The sequence below is a fragment of the Musa acuminata genome, chromosome BXJ1-3 (genome assembly GCF_036884655.1).
Source record: "Musa acuminata AAA Group cultivar baxijiao chromosome BXJ1-3, Cavendish_Baxijiao_AAA, whole genome shotgun sequence".
NCBI classification, from domain to species: Eukaryota; Viridiplantae; Streptophyta; class Magnoliopsida; order Zingiberales; family Musaceae; genus Musa; species Musa acuminata.
Genome location: NC_088329.1, coordinates 2604266 through 2623730, shown reverse-complemented (window position 1 = coordinate 2623730; position 19465 = coordinate 2604266). Strand labels below are relative to the sequence as shown.

General features: G+C 37.6%; 3 protein-coding genes across 3 annotated transcripts; 1 reads left to right on the top strand and 2 right to left on the bottom strand.

Annotated features, from left to right (window-relative positions):
* Positions 1 to 3607: 3607 nt before the first annotated feature.
* On the top strand, positions 3608 to 4896 carry LOC103976969 (chlorophyll a-b binding protein 8, chloroplastic). The gene is made up of 3 exons (XM_009392342.3): positions 3608 to 3891; positions 4018 to 4079; positions 4162 to 4896. The coding sequence occupies exons 1-3, from the start codon at positions 3745 to 3747 to the stop codon at positions 4775 to 4777; spliced, it is 825 nt and encodes a 274-aa protein (XP_009390617.2). The 5' UTR covers positions 3608 to 3744; the 3' UTR covers positions 4778 to 4896.
* Positions 4897 to 5139: 243 nt separating this feature from the next.
* Positions 5140 to 9486, bottom strand: LOC135616601 (protein GAMETE CELL DEFECTIVE 1, mitochondrial-like). Its single transcript, XM_065115960.1, has 3 exons — positions 8661 to 9486; positions 6462 to 6651; positions 5140 to 5560 (listed from the first exon to the last, which is right to left on the bottom strand). The coding sequence occupies exons 1-3, from the start codon at positions 9395 to 9397 to the stop codon at positions 5333 to 5335; spliced, it is 1155 nt and encodes a 384-aa protein (XP_064972032.1). The 5' UTR covers positions 9398 to 9486; the 3' UTR covers positions 5140 to 5332.
* Positions 9487 to 10024: 538 nt separating this feature from the next.
* Positions 10025 to 15461, bottom strand: LOC135616594 (probable protein phosphatase 2C 66). Its single transcript, XM_065115949.1, has 5 exons — positions 15046 to 15461; positions 12772 to 13158; positions 12390 to 12507; positions 11847 to 12070; positions 10025 to 10895 (listed from the first exon to the last, which is right to left on the bottom strand). The coding sequence occupies exons 1-5, from the start codon at positions 15367 to 15369 to the stop codon at positions 10338 to 10340; spliced, it is 1611 nt and encodes a 536-aa protein (XP_064972021.1). The 5' UTR covers positions 15370 to 15461; the 3' UTR covers positions 10025 to 10337.
* Between the last annotated feature and the right edge of the window lie 4004 nt (positions 15462 to 19465).

The following is a 19465-nucleotide window of genomic DNA, read 5'->3' as shown; positions in this document are numbered from 1 at the left end:
CATCTTTTGCTTGACCAATGCCACTCGATACGAAGAAAATTACCAAAGTACCTGAATCCGAATACGAAGAAAATTACCAAAGTACCTGAATCCGAATCTCTCTCTCTCTCTCTCTCTCTCTCTCTCTCGTGTGTCTTTGGGATTGCAAAACACACAAGACAATTAATCGTTCCGTTTACTGATCGTAAAATGAAATCATCATCAGGTTCTTGTGGATTATCTGACTCCCTATTAATTACACCGAAATAACACCGAATGTAATCACATATTTATTGGTTCTTATCTCCTCCATATTAGCAGTAAATTGCAAATCCAAGGCGTCAACTTGTTCTTTGATCTTTTGAAACCAACGCTTGCAGGATGTGTGCATGAGAACTGTAGTTGGAATCTGATTTCGCAGGAATCCAATAGAGGTTTGGTGAGCGTCGTTAAAACCACTACGATCGGTTCCTTTGGCCTGCGGTCTTGAGAGAGAGAGAGAGAGAGAGAGAGAGAGAGAGAGAAATGAGATACGGACGATAAAGAAAATTTTACCTCAAAATATAAAAACTTAATAAGATTTTATTGATTCTTAGTATAAGAATCCCTTTATCATTTAATTAATGAGTCATAATTTACTAAAATTAAATATAAATCATAATACATATTAAATTTGGTATCATACATATTAGTTTTGAAATTTCATAATTATCTCAAGATACGAATTATTTTCTTGAAATTTGATACGATTGAACTTGAAATTTATTGTCTTAAAAACTTGTAGCATTTAATGCTCATTACATCATCATTCTCAAGTGATAAAGAACACGGTTATCATCATCATTGTTATGATAAATTGATAAATCCTAAGTGTTAAACGTAAGTAAGGAAGAACTCATCCATGGGTTATCATTATTATTGTTACGATAAATTGATAAATCCTAAGTGCGAACATTAAGAGAAAAATTCAATCTTGTAAGTATTGTCATTAATTCTCTTTAAGAACTCGATCAATTTTAAATTTTTTTTGAATTTAGTGTGTGTTTTTGGTGAAATTTATTCTCTCTTCACAAAAGAAACCCAAACAAGATCTCCTTATTCAAAGATCTTCACACGATGTCTTTTCTTTATAAGCTTGGTTGCTAGCTACAAGTTTCTTCTTTACTTCTTTATGAATTTTTATCATGGTAACCACAAAATCCTCTTCCTTTGAACTTGATAAAGATGATTCAAGTACTTTAGCAATATCTAGATAGTGATTATAAGCAAATTTAGCACGAGATAGCATGAGATCTTATTGTTTTAGTCTTTTTATAACAAAGCATCGTAGTAGCAGATTACCCAAGATTTTATTTACATCTTCAATTTGTTCATCTATTTGAGATGATAGTATTACTATATAATAGGTAGGTGCCAAATTTCTATTATAAACTTTTCTAAAAATGACTAAGATATTTAGTATCTCTATAGATTTAGGAATTCTACAAGTTTGATCACTTCATTGAAATAAAGCTTAGAAGCATCTATCATCTTTTTGCAAGGAATAAAATATATCATTTTAAAAAATCGATCGATACAATAATAATAAAATTGTACCTTTTTAATTTTTTGGTAGACTAATTACGAAATCGATACTACTATCTTTATCTTTTTCGGGAGCATTAGGATTTGGTAAAGGAGTATATGTGTCAAGATTCTGAATTTACTCTTTTGAACTATGGTATATCTTGCCTCTTTTTCGCATAATGTGCAACATGTCAGTAAATTGTAGGCCAAAAAAATTTGAGAAAGACTATTTTGTCTCTCATAAAATAATCTTCTAATCCGTCATAGTGTAGTTCTTAGATAATATGCTCTCTTAGAGAATATTCATAAACACAAAATTAAGTTTCACCAAAGAAAATTCATCTTTCATAACATAATCTTCGTGATGACTCTGCTGTATAACTCTCATATTACTCTAAAATCTTCATCATTAGAGTAATATTTCTTATTGCATCAAATCCTTTTAGTTGGGCACACATAGCATTAAAAAGTACAAATAATCAATTGAGTGCATATATAACTTTATTATATATTTCGTTTTTATGCTTAAAGACAAATATATACTATTGTAAAAATGTTACTCATTTTACATATTATCTTGAGATTTATTTGAGAATTTATATGTTTAAGAGTTTCATAATCAAAATTTAAGATAAATTCTTCTTGGATTAAATAATGTCTCTATTGTCGTAGTACTTGAACAATAACATAAAATTCAATATGAATAGTTCTTTCTCGTATTATTAAGTTTTTTTTATTAAAAAATATAGATGGATATTCTTCTTGCCTAAGTATTCCACCATTACCCATATAAAAAGTATCACAATCAACTTTAAATATTTTTAAAAAATTAATAAGATAAAAACAAGAGTAGTGGATAATTTCATCTTTAGTGGTTCAAAATTATTGTTTGCCTTAATTGTCCATTGAACTAATCTTTTTTTATGCAATCAGTTAGAGGAGCGACACTAATCCTAAAATTTTGAATAAATCGACGATAAAAATATTCCAACCCATGAAAACTCTAAACATCTTATAGGGATGTTGGTGTTGGCGAAGTATAGAATAGAAAAATTCTCAACATCTACTGGTCATTTATATTACTATTTCAAAGATCAATTTTAGAAAATAAATTGAGTGCAAGTAAGTATATCGAACATATCCTCAACATATGAAATAAAAAATCTATATTTATGGTAATCCGGTTGATAGCTCGACGCATATCGCTAAGTTTCATCATTCTTTGGAATTAATAGAACTACAATGACTTATGAACGTAAATTTTTTCAAATATAACTCTTGTGTAATATATTCATAATTTATTTATTTAACTCTTCTTCATGTTCATTTGGACACATCTAGTATTGAGATTTGTTTAGCAAAATTACTCTTAGAATTAGATCGATTCGACGTCGAATGTCTCGAAGAGGAATCAGGCCACTAAGAAGTTCTTCATGTCTTTGAATTATTCCAAAATAACTTCTATTTGAAGAGAAATTTCTATGGGATGCATGAGTTATTTAACAACTAACATAAATATAACTTTACATTCTTTGATCATTGTCGCTGATACGAACAAGGTTGTGCCTTCCGATAATAATCATCATTCACATGGAAGGTGCAAAGTACGCCAGTGGCCTTTGGATCAGCAGCTTCCTTCTTCTTCTTCTTCTTCTTCTTCTTCTTCTTCTTCTTCTTCTTCTTCTTCTTCTTCTTCCAATATCTGCTTGTTGATGAATTTAGCACCTTAAATTCTTGTGATTAATTACAAGGAAATTAACATATGTTTGCATGGCAACTTGAGAAGGGAATGGAGACACACAGCTGCAAAAATATGGCCCATCAATTCTGTGAGGTAGAACAGGTGTTATCTAACCAGACTCGACGGAGGCCACAAGTCCTGATAGAAAATCTACTCATCACAAGATTTAATGGGGCCGCAAATGAATCGTCAGCCACCCACGCTCCAAACACTTCCTTCTTATCCGCTAAATATCCCACGTGTAGCAGTGTCATTGGCGGCCATGTCAGGGCCTCATCTTCCATAGGCGAACCTGATATCTAATTTAGATTCCCGTGCCCCACACCGCTCGAACCAGCCTCATATTTCTCTCTTCCTGCCGGCCTCCATTCGAACTCACTCCTCTCTGGTTTCATTTCCATTCCCCCCCTCAGCTACGACCGACAGGGAGAGGCAGGCAAGAGCGGCAGCAAACACCGATGGCAACTCAGGCTTTTCTCTCCTCGGTGGACGCTGGAAGGCAGCTCCTCGGGGGAAGGCCCCTCCGGTCTGCTCCCTCGAGATCTCTTGGTTCTTCGAGGAAGGCTTCGTTCGCCGTTAGAGCAGCTTCCACGCCTCCCGTCAAGGTCAGTCGCAACTTGGCACAGTAATCGTTTTGATCTCTTCTTGGATTAGCTTCTGCCGACCGGTAGTGTATGGAATAGCTTCTATCTCGTCACATGGATCCATGATCCGTCTGGTATCTTTTGCAGCAAGGAGCAGACAGACAGCTCTGGTTTGCCTCCAAGCAGTCCCTCACCTACTTGGACGGAAGGTAAAGCAGAAGCAATATGAGTTCGCTCATGGATCATGAGCTCCCTCTTCACCGGAACTTAATTAACTTGTCGTGGTTGCAGCCTCCCCGGTGACTACGGCTTTGACCCCCTTGGCCTGTCGGACCCCGAAGGCACCGGAGGATTCATCGAGCCCAAATGGCTGGCCTACGGCGAGGTCATCAACGGGAGGTATGCCATGCTGGGCGCAGTAGGCGCCATCGCGCCCGAGATCTTCGGAAAGCTCGGGTGGATACCACCTGAGACCGCACTCCCCTGGTTCAAGACTGGCGTCTTTCCACCGGCCGGCACTTACAACTACTGGGCAGACCCCTACACGCTGTTCGTGCTGGAGATGGCGCTCATGGGGTTCGCGGAGCACCGGAGATTCCAGGACTGGGCAAATCCAGGCTCCATGGGGAAGCAGTACTTCTTAGGTCTCGAGAAGTGGTTGGGGGGGTCGGGAAACCCTATCTACCCTGGAGGACCTCTCTTCAACCCTCTCGGCTTTGGGAAGGACGAGAAGTCGATGAACGATCTGAAGCTGAAGGAGGTGAAGAATGGGAGGCTGGCCATGCTGGCCATCCTGGGCTACTTTGCGCAGGCGGCGTTGACCGGAGTTGGGCCGTTCCAGAACCTGTTGGATCACTTGGCCGACCCTGTGCACAACAACATCTTGACCAGCTTCAAGTTCCACTGAGGGTGCTGCAGCTCATCGTGACATGCTTTGTTGCCACAGATTTATCTATCCCTTGTAACATCCTATCAATATGAAAGGCATTTGTGACTGGATTAATATCATACATTATGTGGGTTTCACTGTCGGTCGAACTACATGTGTCTGTGCAGCGATCAGTAGCCAACCCCATCAACAATCACAGAATTCCCGTGTATCAAAAACAATTCAACCGATCAACTTCTTACTTCTTGATATCCTTCAATATAAACAAGCAAAGAACAAGTACATATTGTATCAAAAAAATTGCAAATTTCAATTGATTTTGATGAAAAAAAAAACCCAATTATCGGAAACAAATTCAGCCAGACATTATTGGAAACAAATTCACAGTATAACTAAAGCTCCTTCATACGACATCTGAAACATCATTTTACATTCTGCCTGATGCATGGCCTTTCCTCCCCTTTGCGAGAGAGATGAAAATCCAAAAAGGTTTTAGCAATGCAATGGTTTCTTTAGCTATCAGACAAACGTGAGTGAGCATTGCATTGCCGAAAAGGATAAGCGATGCAATGGTCACTTGAAAGGAGGAAGTATCCTCCTCCTACGCTTGGGAGTCTCTCTCTTCACGTACATCTTTTCCATTTCATTCAGAGCACGGCTTGATCCATCAGGCAAGCTAACAAATTTAAAACCACCACCGCTGCCACGTTTATCACGGACACCTAACTTCTCGACGGTAAAGCTCCAGCCATCTGACGGCCGCCGCCTGCTATATTTGTGGAATTTTACCTCCCCAGCAACCTGGTGGAAGAAAAACAAAAGGACAAAAGTTTTACTAGTAAACGAGTCATGCAGGTCCTATGCAGAAGAATAAACAGCATATAAGCCATACATGAGCCTGCTGATCCATTTAAAAAGACAGCTTCACTGTATTAAGCCTATCAGGGGCATATAATGTCGTTCCCTTCTTAGATTCTAATTTTTTGACAGAAGCCAAGAAAGGTAACAAAGAATTATCGAGCACAAATGTAATAGTCAATAGCAAAATAGGCTGTCAGAAGAAACAAGCATCAAAATTTCAAAACTTGGCATGAATTGTTACAGTGCCTAACCAGCCCCGGCTTATACAAATATTCAGTTTTCAAATGATACCTAAGCATGATCTCCATCCACATTCTCCAAATCATGATGTGCATATACAGTAATTCCAATAAATGATACCTAAGCATGATGTGCATCCACATTATCCAAATCACTGTTATGAATGCCACTCTACATATCTAAACTAAATGCAAAAGCAGCTAGGTACCATGGAGATCTGCCATTGACAGCATTCAATACTATGACATTGGGGAACATAATTACGACAGAAAAGGAAACAGAGAGATGTAAGTCCGATCTATCCAGTGAAAAATGATCCGCTAACAAATTAATGCACAATGTAAGTGTTTTCTAAACATTGCAACTGAGATCATGAAAGAAGAAATATTAGACAAGTAATGGCCAAAATAGCAATCCAAAATCATCAGCTAACCTAGGAGGTGCCATGTCTCTCGGCGAGTACAATGTTAAATTTAACCAGTGAAAACACAATCTCCATTCGATGTTAGAAATGATCAACTATCTTTTCTAATGATCACATTAAAATGCATCTTTTTTGGTGCATTAAGAAGAAATAATAACAGTAAGTCAGATAACTTACTTTTTTCTTATTGAAATTCAGTTTTTGTACAAATTCTTCATACAGCATTTGATCTTCCTTCACCGAGATTTCATAAAGAACTTCGTCACGATCTCTTGTGGTGCCATCCCAGTCCTCAGGCATGATCTTGAAGTCAGGTTTGTACGGAAGAGAGGCGACATGAAATTCCCTATCATGGGAATTGAAAAACCTGCAAGTGAACAGAAATGAAGTGTTAAATCTGCAACAATACAAAGGTTGATTTCAGTTCTTTTGCAAGTTAACCTTAATGCCAATTTGACCAAATTTAATTAACCCACTAAAGGTATCTAATATTTTTTCTAAAATTTGGCAAGAAAAATCAATTAAATTCAGTTTTGCCTATCCCTGCTCTATAGTGGAGCAATTCAAATTAACACCAAAGCTAGAAAAAGGCAAGATATCCAAAATCAAAATTATGTAACATGTCATATTGATGTCAAATATTCAAGAGTAGCAATTCCATGCAATGCCAGTGCAGTAGAAAATTTCCAAATATTATACACTTTAAAAAATTGAGACAAATCAATATTACCCAACAAATTACAACATGAACCATAACAAAGTTTCGCAAAGTGTTGCACATGGTTATGAACTAATTTATCAAAGTTGCATCAATCAGCTAATTTTACACTGAATAACAGAACTGCATAAGATATAAAGAAAAGCAATTTGTTATTCAACATTATAAGCTTCCGCTGGGCTAGATGAAAGAAGTAACCAAGCACATAAGACAGGGAGCAAATGGGTGATAAAATATAAAGAAAAGAGTCTCTTTCCCTTTTACTTCCATGCTATAAACTTCATCATCAGGCCTCACTGATAGATGCCCCTTCAAAAATTAAGACAAGTAAATATTTCTCAAGTAACTACAATATGAACCATAACAAAGGTTTGTGAGTACCGCTGAATGCAGTTATGTACTAATGTATGTAAGTTGCATCAATAAACTCATTATATACTGATATGAGATCTCTATGAGATATGAAGAAAATAAATTTGTTGCTCAACAGAAAAATCTTCCATTTTGCTAGATGAAAGAAGAAAACAAGCGCATACGACAGGAAGTAAATGGGGCATAAAACATAGAAAAGGGAAGAGTCGCTAGCCCTTTTACTTTCATGCTATAAATTTCATCATTGAGCCTTGCTAATAGATGCCCCTTCTCTTTCCCAATTAGACTGAATAACACCTATTTCTACTGTTATAAGGACTATATATCATTGGGAAGCTTGCTAAAGTGTCTTGCAATCAATCAGTCCACTTTGCCATATTTCTCAATCACTATGAGCATATCAGTTAGTAACAATATGTTCTTTTTCCTTTCTAAATACATATCCTAACAATATTTTTAAGAAGTTCCAAACTTAATGACATCACATTTGGAATGTGAGATAGATCATGTTGGAGAGCTGCAAGCCTCCAACTCCTGTACATTTTTTTTTGCACTGTCTAACTTAAATGCCTAGTTTCAAAATTTTCAGGTCTGACCACTTTATAATACGATATGAATAACTGTTTATTTTCAAGGGGTTGCTTGCTCACCCTATGCTTTCTTAAAAAGTCCTGTTCAGACTGATGCAGTCAACCAGGTGCAATTAAATAGTGTTGACTCAATTAGATTCCTACAGCAAAATATAAAAAACATTTATGTGTTTTACCTATTCAACAAATTTGATTGATTGATACAAGTTGATTTTTTGTTCGATGAATCAACGAAACAATATATAGACTAATAGCTGCTTCAGCGGCTGCAATGGCTATAATAAAGATTGAGAAATTGTTTTTCTTTAATTGGCAACCATCAAATATATCAGAAATTGTTACAAGATTGATATTAACCAAATTTAGCATAAGCTCAAGACACACAAGTGCTATCATCTATTCCCCCCTTTGATGTATCATCTCTCACTTACATAATAAATAGCATCATAGAGTTTTGTCATCACCACGAGGTAACTTTTGAAAAATTAATTTTGCAAAGGTCATAATATACGGAGAATCAAACAGCTATCGCCATTTCATCTGACAAATCAACTACTAAGCACTTCTTTTTAATCCTATCCGATGCTAAGCTCAAATATTAAAAGGTAGGAAACAATGGCTTAAATTAAAAGAAACATGGATTAAGGAAACATTTAAAAAAAAGCCTTTTTTTTCCTTCTTTCATTTTTCACTTACTCCGGGAAGTTGTCCAGCAAGATCTCGACCGAGTCATCCAATGGTTTCCCACGCTTCTTTTCCTCCTCCTCCTCCATCTCTTTCAGCCACAGGATGGCGTGCACCCTCTGCCGCATGATCCGGTAATCCTTCGCCAGTCTTTCCACCGTGTACACCTCCGGGTTCTCCTTATGGAGCCGGTACATCTCCGCTTTCTCTGAATCTTTAAGGTATGACCCCCTGACCCCGGGCTCCCTCACCTGCTTCAGGAGATGGTACGTCTCCATCAACCGCTCCCTCCACCCATTCACGAACGCCTTGCTCTCCTTGTTGTCCTTCTCAAGCATTCGCAAGATCTCATCTTCGTCGTCCATCGCCTGCGCCTGCGCCTTCAGCTCGCTCGTCGGCGAGACCTGGCGGCCGACGGCCTCCCCATCGAAATGTTCCTTCGTCAGCCCCGTGGACCAGGAAGACGCCTCTCCCCAGTCGAGGCCGCCGGAGGAGGAAGAAGAGGAGGATTGGGGCTGGTCGGAACCACCCCAGGGATCCTTGGTCTCCCCCTCTCCGCCGCCTCCAGACTCGCCGAAGCCGGAGGAGGAGGAGGAGAGGGAACGAAGCCCGGTGGAGAGGAGAGCGATCGATCCGAATGGGACGTTTGGATCGGTGGATCGAGGAGGAAGCGGGGAGGATCTGACGAGGGAGACGAGGTGACGGGGCAGGCGGCGACGGAAGAGGAGTGAGCGTGTCGACGACAACATCTCGAGTGGGGTGGGAATGAGACTATTAGGTTTTCTTGTAGCTACAGAGCTTTTCTTCTTCCGCCATCGAAGACGAAGCTTACCTTCAGCTTCTAGGGTTTATAGATGTTCCCCGGATGGGTGCGGATCCCCTCCAATGATACCTTTAATTCAAACCCTACAATTCCTGCGTCACGTCTGTTCGTCACTGTGGGTCCCATCGCTGGGCTGAAACACAATCGATCCGTCCATATCATATCGCATGGCTGATGCATATTATATATATATATATATATATATGTAAGATTTGGCAAAAAAGATGAATATACACAATCTTGCTCATACAAAAGTTAATTCCAAATATTATAGAAAAACAATCTTATTGTTGTACAAAAATTGGACCAAATCAGATGCACAAGCCGCATTCAGATATCTTATACCAAATATTCTTGGCAAGAAGCTGCCATTAGATTGACAGGAAATATGAAAAATTATGAATAGATATCCAGATAGATGCATAAACAGAAGTAACTCCACATACCTAACAAAGCAAGATGAACAGAAATGGATGCTCGATTGGTAGAACAAGAAAATGGAACACAAAAAGATGCTTGAACAAGAGAGCACACAGGCTGTTCTTCACATAGGTGGGAGGCAACACATGATTCACAGGCTTCTTTCCACACAAAAACTTTGTACATGAGAAAAGAATCCTGTGAGGTCTAGACCTCCAGCATGAGCAGAATATAATAACAGAAGATAGGTCTTGCGTTGCACTTCTACAATCAATGTAGATAACATTGCTAATCCAAACTTAATGAGAACATTGGCTTCGGAGAAATTTGCAGTACAACTATTTTCAGATTTACTTCCCAATTGTAAGGATATTTTTCACCTTGATCTTCCTTGTGTTTGAGCTGGGCAATAATAGAATAACCACGTTACATGTGACTGTGGCTTCTTACAACCATTTTTTCCAACTCGAGGATCTCTTATCACCAGATAAAAATCTTGGAAGATTAAGTAGGGAGTTCACCCTGGTGATACCTTCTAAGGCAGACCACTCCTCCTCCTCTGTGGTGGATATACAGTCGGCAAGGCTCCTGGTAGACTGGGATCTTTCGGTCACAGTTTCCAAATCAGGTCCCTCTGATACTGGGACGATCTCGTTTGCACTGTGAACAGGATAAGAAGGTTCCAAAGCAGAAGTTGGAACATCAACAGTAATTAATTCATGTGTTTCTTGCTTGACTGTGACTTCTTTATCTGCAAGAACCAAGACTGCTGTCTCTGTTGACTCAGCATCTGATCTGTTGGAGTCACATTTCTGAACTGGATCAGATGATGAAATGGGTTTCAAGAATAGACAGACGACAGCACAGTCATCAATTTTTGATGTTGGAAACTTGAGTCGCCAGGCTCGTACGGCACAGTCAACAACAGCTCTTGCAGCAGTGCTGCGAGTGGGAGCAGAACCAACCACATCAACTACTTCCTTGTTGGAAAGAACATCCCAGACCTGCATATAATTGATTCTCATATTGAAAACTTCATCAGCTTCTAAACAAGAAGCTAGTGATTCATCAAGAAATATATAAGATGCAAAACTGAAGGTTCCTAGATTACTAATCTATTATCAGATTCAAATAACTAGTTGTACTGCAATAACATACACTTGCAAGAAAATAAAATCAGAATTCCATCACCAATCAGAAATTAGGGGCAAGTTCTTGCGATTATAATTACAAATTTGTGTTATCTCAAACAGATATTTAGAGTATGCAGGGACCAAAAAAAAACCTTTCCAAGGAATGGATTAATTCAGAATTGAGATCATGCTGTGGACAGGACATCCTAGTGGGAGCAGTTGAATAAGAGCAAATTTGAAGCATCATCACTATATTCATACTGATTTACAGCCTTGCAACTCCAATATTTGATTGTATGGATGACAGTGACTGGAAAAATACAACTTCTCCACAAGTACTTTTCTCCATAATTTTAATATTAAGGTGCAGTATTCTTATCTACATGTAGCAGCACAACACTAAAAGAGGGATTCAAAGTAACGAAATTTCGAAGTTTCTGTCCCTTCCCAGAGACAGAAGCAAAGGAGTGAAAAACTGAATAGGCACAAGTCCCACTTGAGATAGCAAAAGAGGACTATGTAAAGGGGTAGTTTTAGAAGAATGATGTTGATCATAATCATTGAAGTGTTAGATTCATTTCAGTTGACTCAAAGGTTGTAGACCAAAGCACCATAAACCAGAAGAATGGCTACAGATCGATCAAAACATTCACATTCGCAATAACCTAGAAAAGGGATAAAGATGGAACTGTAATTAAAACTGAAAAATAGGCTTAATAATGCATCGTATGAAACTTCTGGAACTAATTCTAAACCATTATCTTTAAGAAAGAAATCCCAAAATACATGATAAAAGCAACTAAACTATTATAAGAGAAGTACCCCATCAGTTGCAAGAACTATAAACTCGTCTTTCTCAGTCAGGTGACGATATGAAATTTCTGGAACTGATATTAGACCATAATCTTTAAGACAGAAATCCCCAAAAGCTCTGGCCATCGCCAAGCCAGGGGAGTCATTGTTTGGCAACCAAACTCGTGCAACTTCTGGTTCATCCTGCAGTGCAAAAACTCGTCCCTTGCATTGCTGGATTCTAGCAGCTTCCCCTAATGACAACATATCAAAGTTTAGTCCTAGACAGACCTCATAAGTTAATAAGTTTATTAAAACTCATCAACAATGACAATGGATATCACTTATATACGTAGAAAAGAAGATAAAAACTGCATCGTAGTGAACATGGAAATGAATTCTTTCACTTCTTATAATAGATGGATAAAATGCTGGAAAAATCCAAGATATTTTATACTTCAATAACAAAGTCATTACTCAATGAAAATATCCTAATTGAAAGCAAAAAAATGCTCCATTAAGCAAGTTACTATGCCAAAAGGCTTTAAATGTCACATGGAAAGAGATCATTACTAGGAAGATTGGGCTTCAGATCAACAGTCAATTGCACAGCAGTCAAATTATTTTCCTTATCCCGTGTTCCCATTATCGCTCTTGAGTCGCCAATGTTCCCGATAACAAGATCTTGTCCCTGGTATGGTAGAGTAACACAAAATTTAACGGCCAGCATATGGATAGAAGGAAAACTGATTCCTAAAATTGTTTAGCAAAAACTTAAAAACCAGCCAAGCAATCACTTGTTTTAGAATCTGAAATTGCAAACAGTAGAATTGGAAGCTTCTATGAATCTAGCAAATCTAGAATCTCTGATAAATCCAACTCGGAATCTGAGAACTATTTAATCACCAGTAAGACGACCAATTCAGAGAAACTGAAAGATTTTGCAACACAATACCTGCTTTACCACAGTAACAGCTGTAGTTCCACTGCAGAAACAGTCAATAGTTGGGTGAAACTTCAACTCTTTGTCCATCGACTTGAAAGACTTGAGAAAAGACTGCTTTAGCGGAAGATACATCTCAGGCAATTTTTCATTCTCATCAACATCTAATGATTCACCGCACTCATCATCTATGCTCATAGATGCTGTTTCTTCAGAGTTCATACTCCCAGAGATGCTACCGTTTGGATCAGGACTCTCATGACTGTTAAGACTAGCTCTCCATTGGGTGGACAACTTGAGAGGAAGAGAATCTCTGACTTTCTTGGAAACCATATGACCATACGGACCATGACCATCAAAAACCCCACAGAAAATGGTGTCTTTTGTCAAAGAGAAATTCTACAATCACAAATGTGACTATACGTAAGTTCTCAAAAAGTTTACATCCTAGCTTTTGAAACAAAACCAAAATGTATTATTAGTTTGTGCAACAAATGTTTTTCCAAGTTATCTGAATGAACCTGATAAACACAATATACAAATACTGAAGAAGTTGAACTGAGAAAACTGAAATATAAAAATAAGGGACTTCAAAATATATCATTAGACATATGAGGCATGCGCCTGAAAAGGCATATGGAACAATACAATCATGTTGATGGTTAAATTAAGTGTAATTGAAAACCAGATTCAAGTATCAGAACCAACAAAAGTTAAGCTTTATAGTAAGAATATACTAACTTGGACGTTGTGCCTGCTCTGAGTCATCTCTCTTGGTATTTTATGTACTTCATATGTGTCTAACCAACCCAATTAAACAAAGGTATGATACATGTGGTAATTTATGGATGATTTAGTTCTCCATTTTATTAAAGCTCAGTTTTGCCTTCCAGAAGTCCATTTTTGCTAACAAACCTCCAGAAAGGAGATGCATATATAAGAAATTTAAAAAGCTAAATACTTTAATCTTTTATTCAACAACACAAGGCATAGGCAATCTGATGGCCATCAATTCTTATGTTTTTCATTTCCTTAATGATGCCTGGTGGCTATCATGAAAGTCCCATTAATGACTTAAGGTGGTCCCAATTTCACTGCTATGACCAGATGAAAGAAATACAATGAAGCCACAAATGGTACATCATAGTACTATTAGTTACAAATTTTACATGAAAGCCATCTTACCTCGATAGATTTGTGACTGAATTTTGCACATAATAGTTTCCTTGGTCAAACATAGTCTTTGGTATGATGCCAAGCTTCTCCAAAACATTTTGCAAGACATAGAAACTTTATGATGACAATTCTTTCACACTATTACGTTTATGGTTAATTAGTAGCAGAGACCATATATATTAGTCACAATAAATACGCCTTACTCTAACTTTCTTACAAGAGTGAATAATAAGTCAGAGTGCTAAGTAACTTCTACCATGCATTAAAGCAATAAATAATGGAGGAGGGTTACAAACTCATGCTAACATATCAAAGATACATTAAACATCCTAATGTTATAGATAAAGGTGGAACATTAGAGCTAAGAATGAAGCTCAATTGCATATTCAGAATAGTAAAAAGGAATTGAAATATGCTGGAAGATTAAATTCAGCTAAGCTTTACAAAGTACTGATGATGACCATTATAAGTGTGAGCTCTTTCGACTATTTCAGGCTCCTTTTGCTAAAGAAACATGTTCTAAATTTATGCTTTTCTTGTAAAAATCACATGCTAGGAAAGAAGGACTCTTAATATTCACTTATGAAGGAACAAAGAAAAGGATTTTTATTTGTTGAGGGAAAAAGGGATCGGCCACAGAATTTTGTTAAAAGAACAAGATACAAAGAAAAAACATCAGAGGAAACACATACAAAGAATGGGAAAATCATGCTTCAAATATACCACCGTGCGACGTATTGCTCCCAATGCAAATGTTCAACCTTCCAATTATGTGTAAAATCTTCAACCGTGAGTTTTGTTCCATACGATCTCAAAAGGTATCCGCATTTAAAAAGCCAAATATCCATATCCAACATATTTGAAGAATATTCAATAGGAGCAAAGGTCACGAGAACATTTCCAAAATCAGACATAAAGGGACTGAATCTAATTAGAGATGACATTTTTAGAGTTAAAAACACATTAATTTGATGCTTCTATCTTGATAAATGGAATAAAATTTCACCGACGCGTAAAGACCAATTCTTGCCATCAAATCCACGTGGTATTAACAACGAAAGTCATCGTTTTTTTATCCCATGAACGAAAAAGGAGTTCGAGAGCCGATACCTCCCACACAATCATGGCGTCCTGGTTAGTCCCCTTCCTTCCCTGCTGCGTGTAGAGGCATGCCGCCTCGCTGGTGCCGTTCAAGAACATCCGTCCGGGCACGCGGTCGAGCTCGTCCTCCTCGGCCTCGCCACTGCCGTCGACCGCCGCACGCCGCCGCCCCCCGCCTCCTCTCTTCTGCTTCTCCTTCATTGCCTTCTTCCGCCCCCTCCAGCTCCTTGATCGGAACCGCGAGAGGCCCGAGGAGCCACCTCCCCGGGGGCCCGCCGTTAGGGTTCTGTCCACCGTCGCCGGCGACGAGGAGGACGAGAGGCACGAGCCCATTAAGTAAGAGAGAGAGAGAGAGAGAGAGAGAGAGACTGGAGACTGGGAGGAGTGGGCGATGGAGGCGTGGGGCTGCCTGTTTGCTTGTTTTATTACTCTCAAATGGCAGTTTCTTTGTGTGCTTTTAATATATATATAGAAGCGAATTTTCGAAAAAAAATATTATATATATAAACGAAATTATATATATATATATATATATAAACGAATTTTTGAAGAAAAAAAAACCTCTGAGTTTAAGAATTTTTTATATGGTGCTCCAACTTTTCAAAAAATTATACCCTAATTATGTAAAAAAATAATTATTTTTTAATAAATTTATTCTTTTTTTTTCTAAACCTAACGCCAATCTTGTCATTGTTCGTGATCCTTTTACGAGTATTGTTGTCGTCGTCTTCGTACACATATACAGGGGCAATGTAGGGTATAGACGATGATAGATCTAATAGTAATCATAAGTAGAATGATCATTTATGAAAAAAAAATATTTTATAATTTCTTTTAATTAGAACGCCATACGAGAAATTATTAAACCTAAATATTTAAAAAAATTCACACATATTTTTTCTTCAGAAGGCATTCACTTCCTTTGGCAAATGACAACACTTTGTTTTAAGTCTCGTTTGTGAATAAGTAAAGCAAGTCAACACTAGACGATAGGGGTTCTAATACAAGTCAAAATTGGGATGTCATGCATCAAACTTTTTCATGGTTGAATCATTCAACAACATCAGTGGCACAAATATAGTAAATGTGGCATGGGTAAGACCAAGTCATCCCATTTAGTTATTTGCAAATAAGAGATATATATATCTAATGATGAGTACTTTTTGTTTATTTCTCTTTGTCCTGCCCTTTTCCTATATAAAGTAGCAAGCAAGAAGGAACCCTACCTTTGGTTGCCCACAACCTGAAAATGAAAGAAAGGAAGCTATTGCTTTCTCTCCTTTTCTTTTCTTTAATTTCATGTCGAGAAAGTCTAAAGTTAGATTAATTTCTTGACTAGAAATTATTATTATTATTATTATTATCAGAGTATCTTAATTTCTTTACTAATGTGTCATCCACAACCTGAAAATGAAAGAAAGGAAGCTATTGCTTAAGGGGAATTTTTGAGGATTAATTTCTTTGATGATCCATCAGTAATTATCTAATTTACATGAACTTTGGACAAGATTGATCAGGACTTGCATCTAATTCTTGCAAGACTTGGATCTTACAAACCAAGTTCACTAAATTATTGACCTCCAGCATGAGACATGAAGTCATCTTCTTCTGCTTGACTACTAATTGTGTTTGGGTGACAATGGAGCTTGAGTTGTCATCTTAAGAATAAGATCACCAACTCCATGCAGACTCTCCAAATTTAGCTGACACTGCCACTGCTCGTGCTCGAGAAAATTACAACTGCAGAGCTCACCATCTATGCATGACCTATCAAGTGTTGCATTGAGTATGAACACTCCCTGATGGTCAAAAGTTGAAAGCTCTCAATCTCTTTCTTTCTTTCTTTCTTTCTTTCTTTCTCTCCATTTTCCTTTTCCTAAAAAAGGCTTTCTGTATCTCACAGGTTTCAAGTTGAAGCAAAAAAAATTGCTTCTTGGCTGCCATGGTTGTGGAAAGGTGTTGGGATTTAGCAGTGGGTGCATGTGGGTGGGGGATGCACTGCCTTGTTGTGTTGTGTTTTGTGTCCCAGTATTGAGGACAAATTCTTCTGTCATATTCTTGCATAATGGGAAACCCACTGTACCCTCTCAATAATCACTACAGCCTACAGCACATGAAGGCTTGGCAATGGTGGGTGGGTCCTCCTGCCAAACCAGCCATGGAGTTATCTACCACCAAATGATTCAAGTGGTGGATGAGAACAGGAATTGTTTGATATCCATTGTTGATGTTTCCAATTGAAATCATACTCATTCTCATTCCACTTACTTTGCTGAATCTAATTACCTTCAGAAGTATCAGTTTCATTCCCAACTCCCCTCAGAAATTTGGTCATGATTTTCAAAGATATATATATTTTTGGTTGACTTTGAAACCTTGAACTTATATTGAGAAGATACATAAAGTATAATATATCATAAGATGAAATAGCATATTAATTAAATATTATAAAACAAATGATATCTACACATTAATATTCTCTTTTTTGGTCAGTGTTATTGTGGCTGGGGGCTAAAACTGGTGTCAAGAGGGAAGGGTGAGGACCACCAAAAAATGACATTGCTATTGTGGTCAAACAAGCATAAATATCAAACCCTTCCATGTCTTCTTCTCCATTATTTAGATGTAACAGTCCTATGGAATTGAAAGTTACAATAGCCAATACAAGTGTTGGGCAATAACCAGCTTTTCTTGAGCTTTAGCTTTGCTGGCAATCTCCATTACTCACTAGAGATGAACTCAAAGCATTTCATGTGACCAGAAAACAAACATGCTGTTTAATAAGATGTCTGCACTTAAAAGTAATTGACAACAAGTTGATGCAGCATTGGATTCTGTGTGACAAATTGAATTTAAGCATTTAACCTACACATGCTAAGTCAGCATTGATGTGAACAGTCACTGAACAATTCCAACATCTTGCACATGCCTTGCTCTCTTTCATTTCTTAGGCACATATTCTAACCAAATCTCAAAAGAGATCCAGTAAAAGTCTTGCTGAAAACAAAGTTCAAGTGTTTTGTTTCTTCTTTTCATCTGCAAATGTGGATGGATGGTTGTGTTTACTGAGTGAAAATGAATTATGGTTTCAGATGAGGAATTGCACATTTTTCATTGTCACAACAAGTTTGATAGAAAGAAGTATTCTCACAGACATAAATGCTGTGATGTCTTCCAAGAGATTAGTGCTTCTGAATTTTCCTTCAATCTTTGTCAAGGCATTCAGTCTTGAATTGGATTCATGTGTCTCATTCAATGATGTTGGTGCCAACCATTCTTCTGCCTTGAACTGACATGAACCACCAAATTCACCCTCTGCAAGCCTCAGATTGCAGTCCTTGGGGACTGAGGACCTACTCTTCATCTACCAAAATTATTGTTCCCCTGGCTATAAATAAATGAGATGTGGGGAACTCTCTTTGTCCACAAATTAAATTGAGATCAGGCCATTTGGTATACCAATTTATTGTCCATTGTTCATCCTAAACATCTTCTGCACTCATAAAGGAATAACATGCAAACACAGTAACTAGTTTGTCATGAGAATGAAGATCATACTACAAGATCCTACATTTAAGAACATAACTGACCCATAGCTTACTAAGTCTCTTCAATTCAAGGACAGAGGCCAATTGGCACAGAGTAGTTCTTCTCTGATGATGACATTACATGTTTAGAGATAATGCATAAAAAAGACAGGTGTAGAACATACACTCTGGATATCAAGGAAGCAGATATGAAGGGTTGGTCTTTAGTTTTCAATTAGCTCTTCTCCATTTAATGCAGCAATAAGTGAGGCCACAAAATGTGATGCTTATGTGAATGAAAACCATATATGGTTAGTGTATGCAATCATATATTTGTAAATAAAAGGACTGTTTCCATGAATAGAATTTTGATCATCCAGGTTGTATGGTTCATGTTGAGTTGGAGATGAGGGTCTTTGTTGGCACAGATGACACTACCATGTTTGTAGGGTTCCCATGATCTATATAGCATAAGAAACAATGAGAATATATAAGTAAATTGTCTCATGTTGATTGTTGGTGCTGATGCAGAAGTCTCTGCTACATACAGTGGGCTTCATCTCTCTGTTGTTTCTTCCATCTGGGCTGAAAGATGGTGACCCCAAAAAAAATTGTGAAATAAAAGAACAAAAAAAAAAGGTATAAGTTTTGGATAATTTTTAAATATAAACTATTAATGGAAGAAGTAATTGAGAACCAGTTTCTATGCAGAAGAAACATGGAGTCTGCTACCTGATGTATGAGAGTTTGTAATGGTTTAATCTGCCAGAATAGGTCCAGCTATCAAACCAAGAATAATTATAGTTTGTTCACCAGTCAATGCAAACAAATTGCAATTCGTTGTACTCTGTGAATTCACAGGATGTATCAATCCAACAAGATCCTCATTCTTAGTAGCAGAG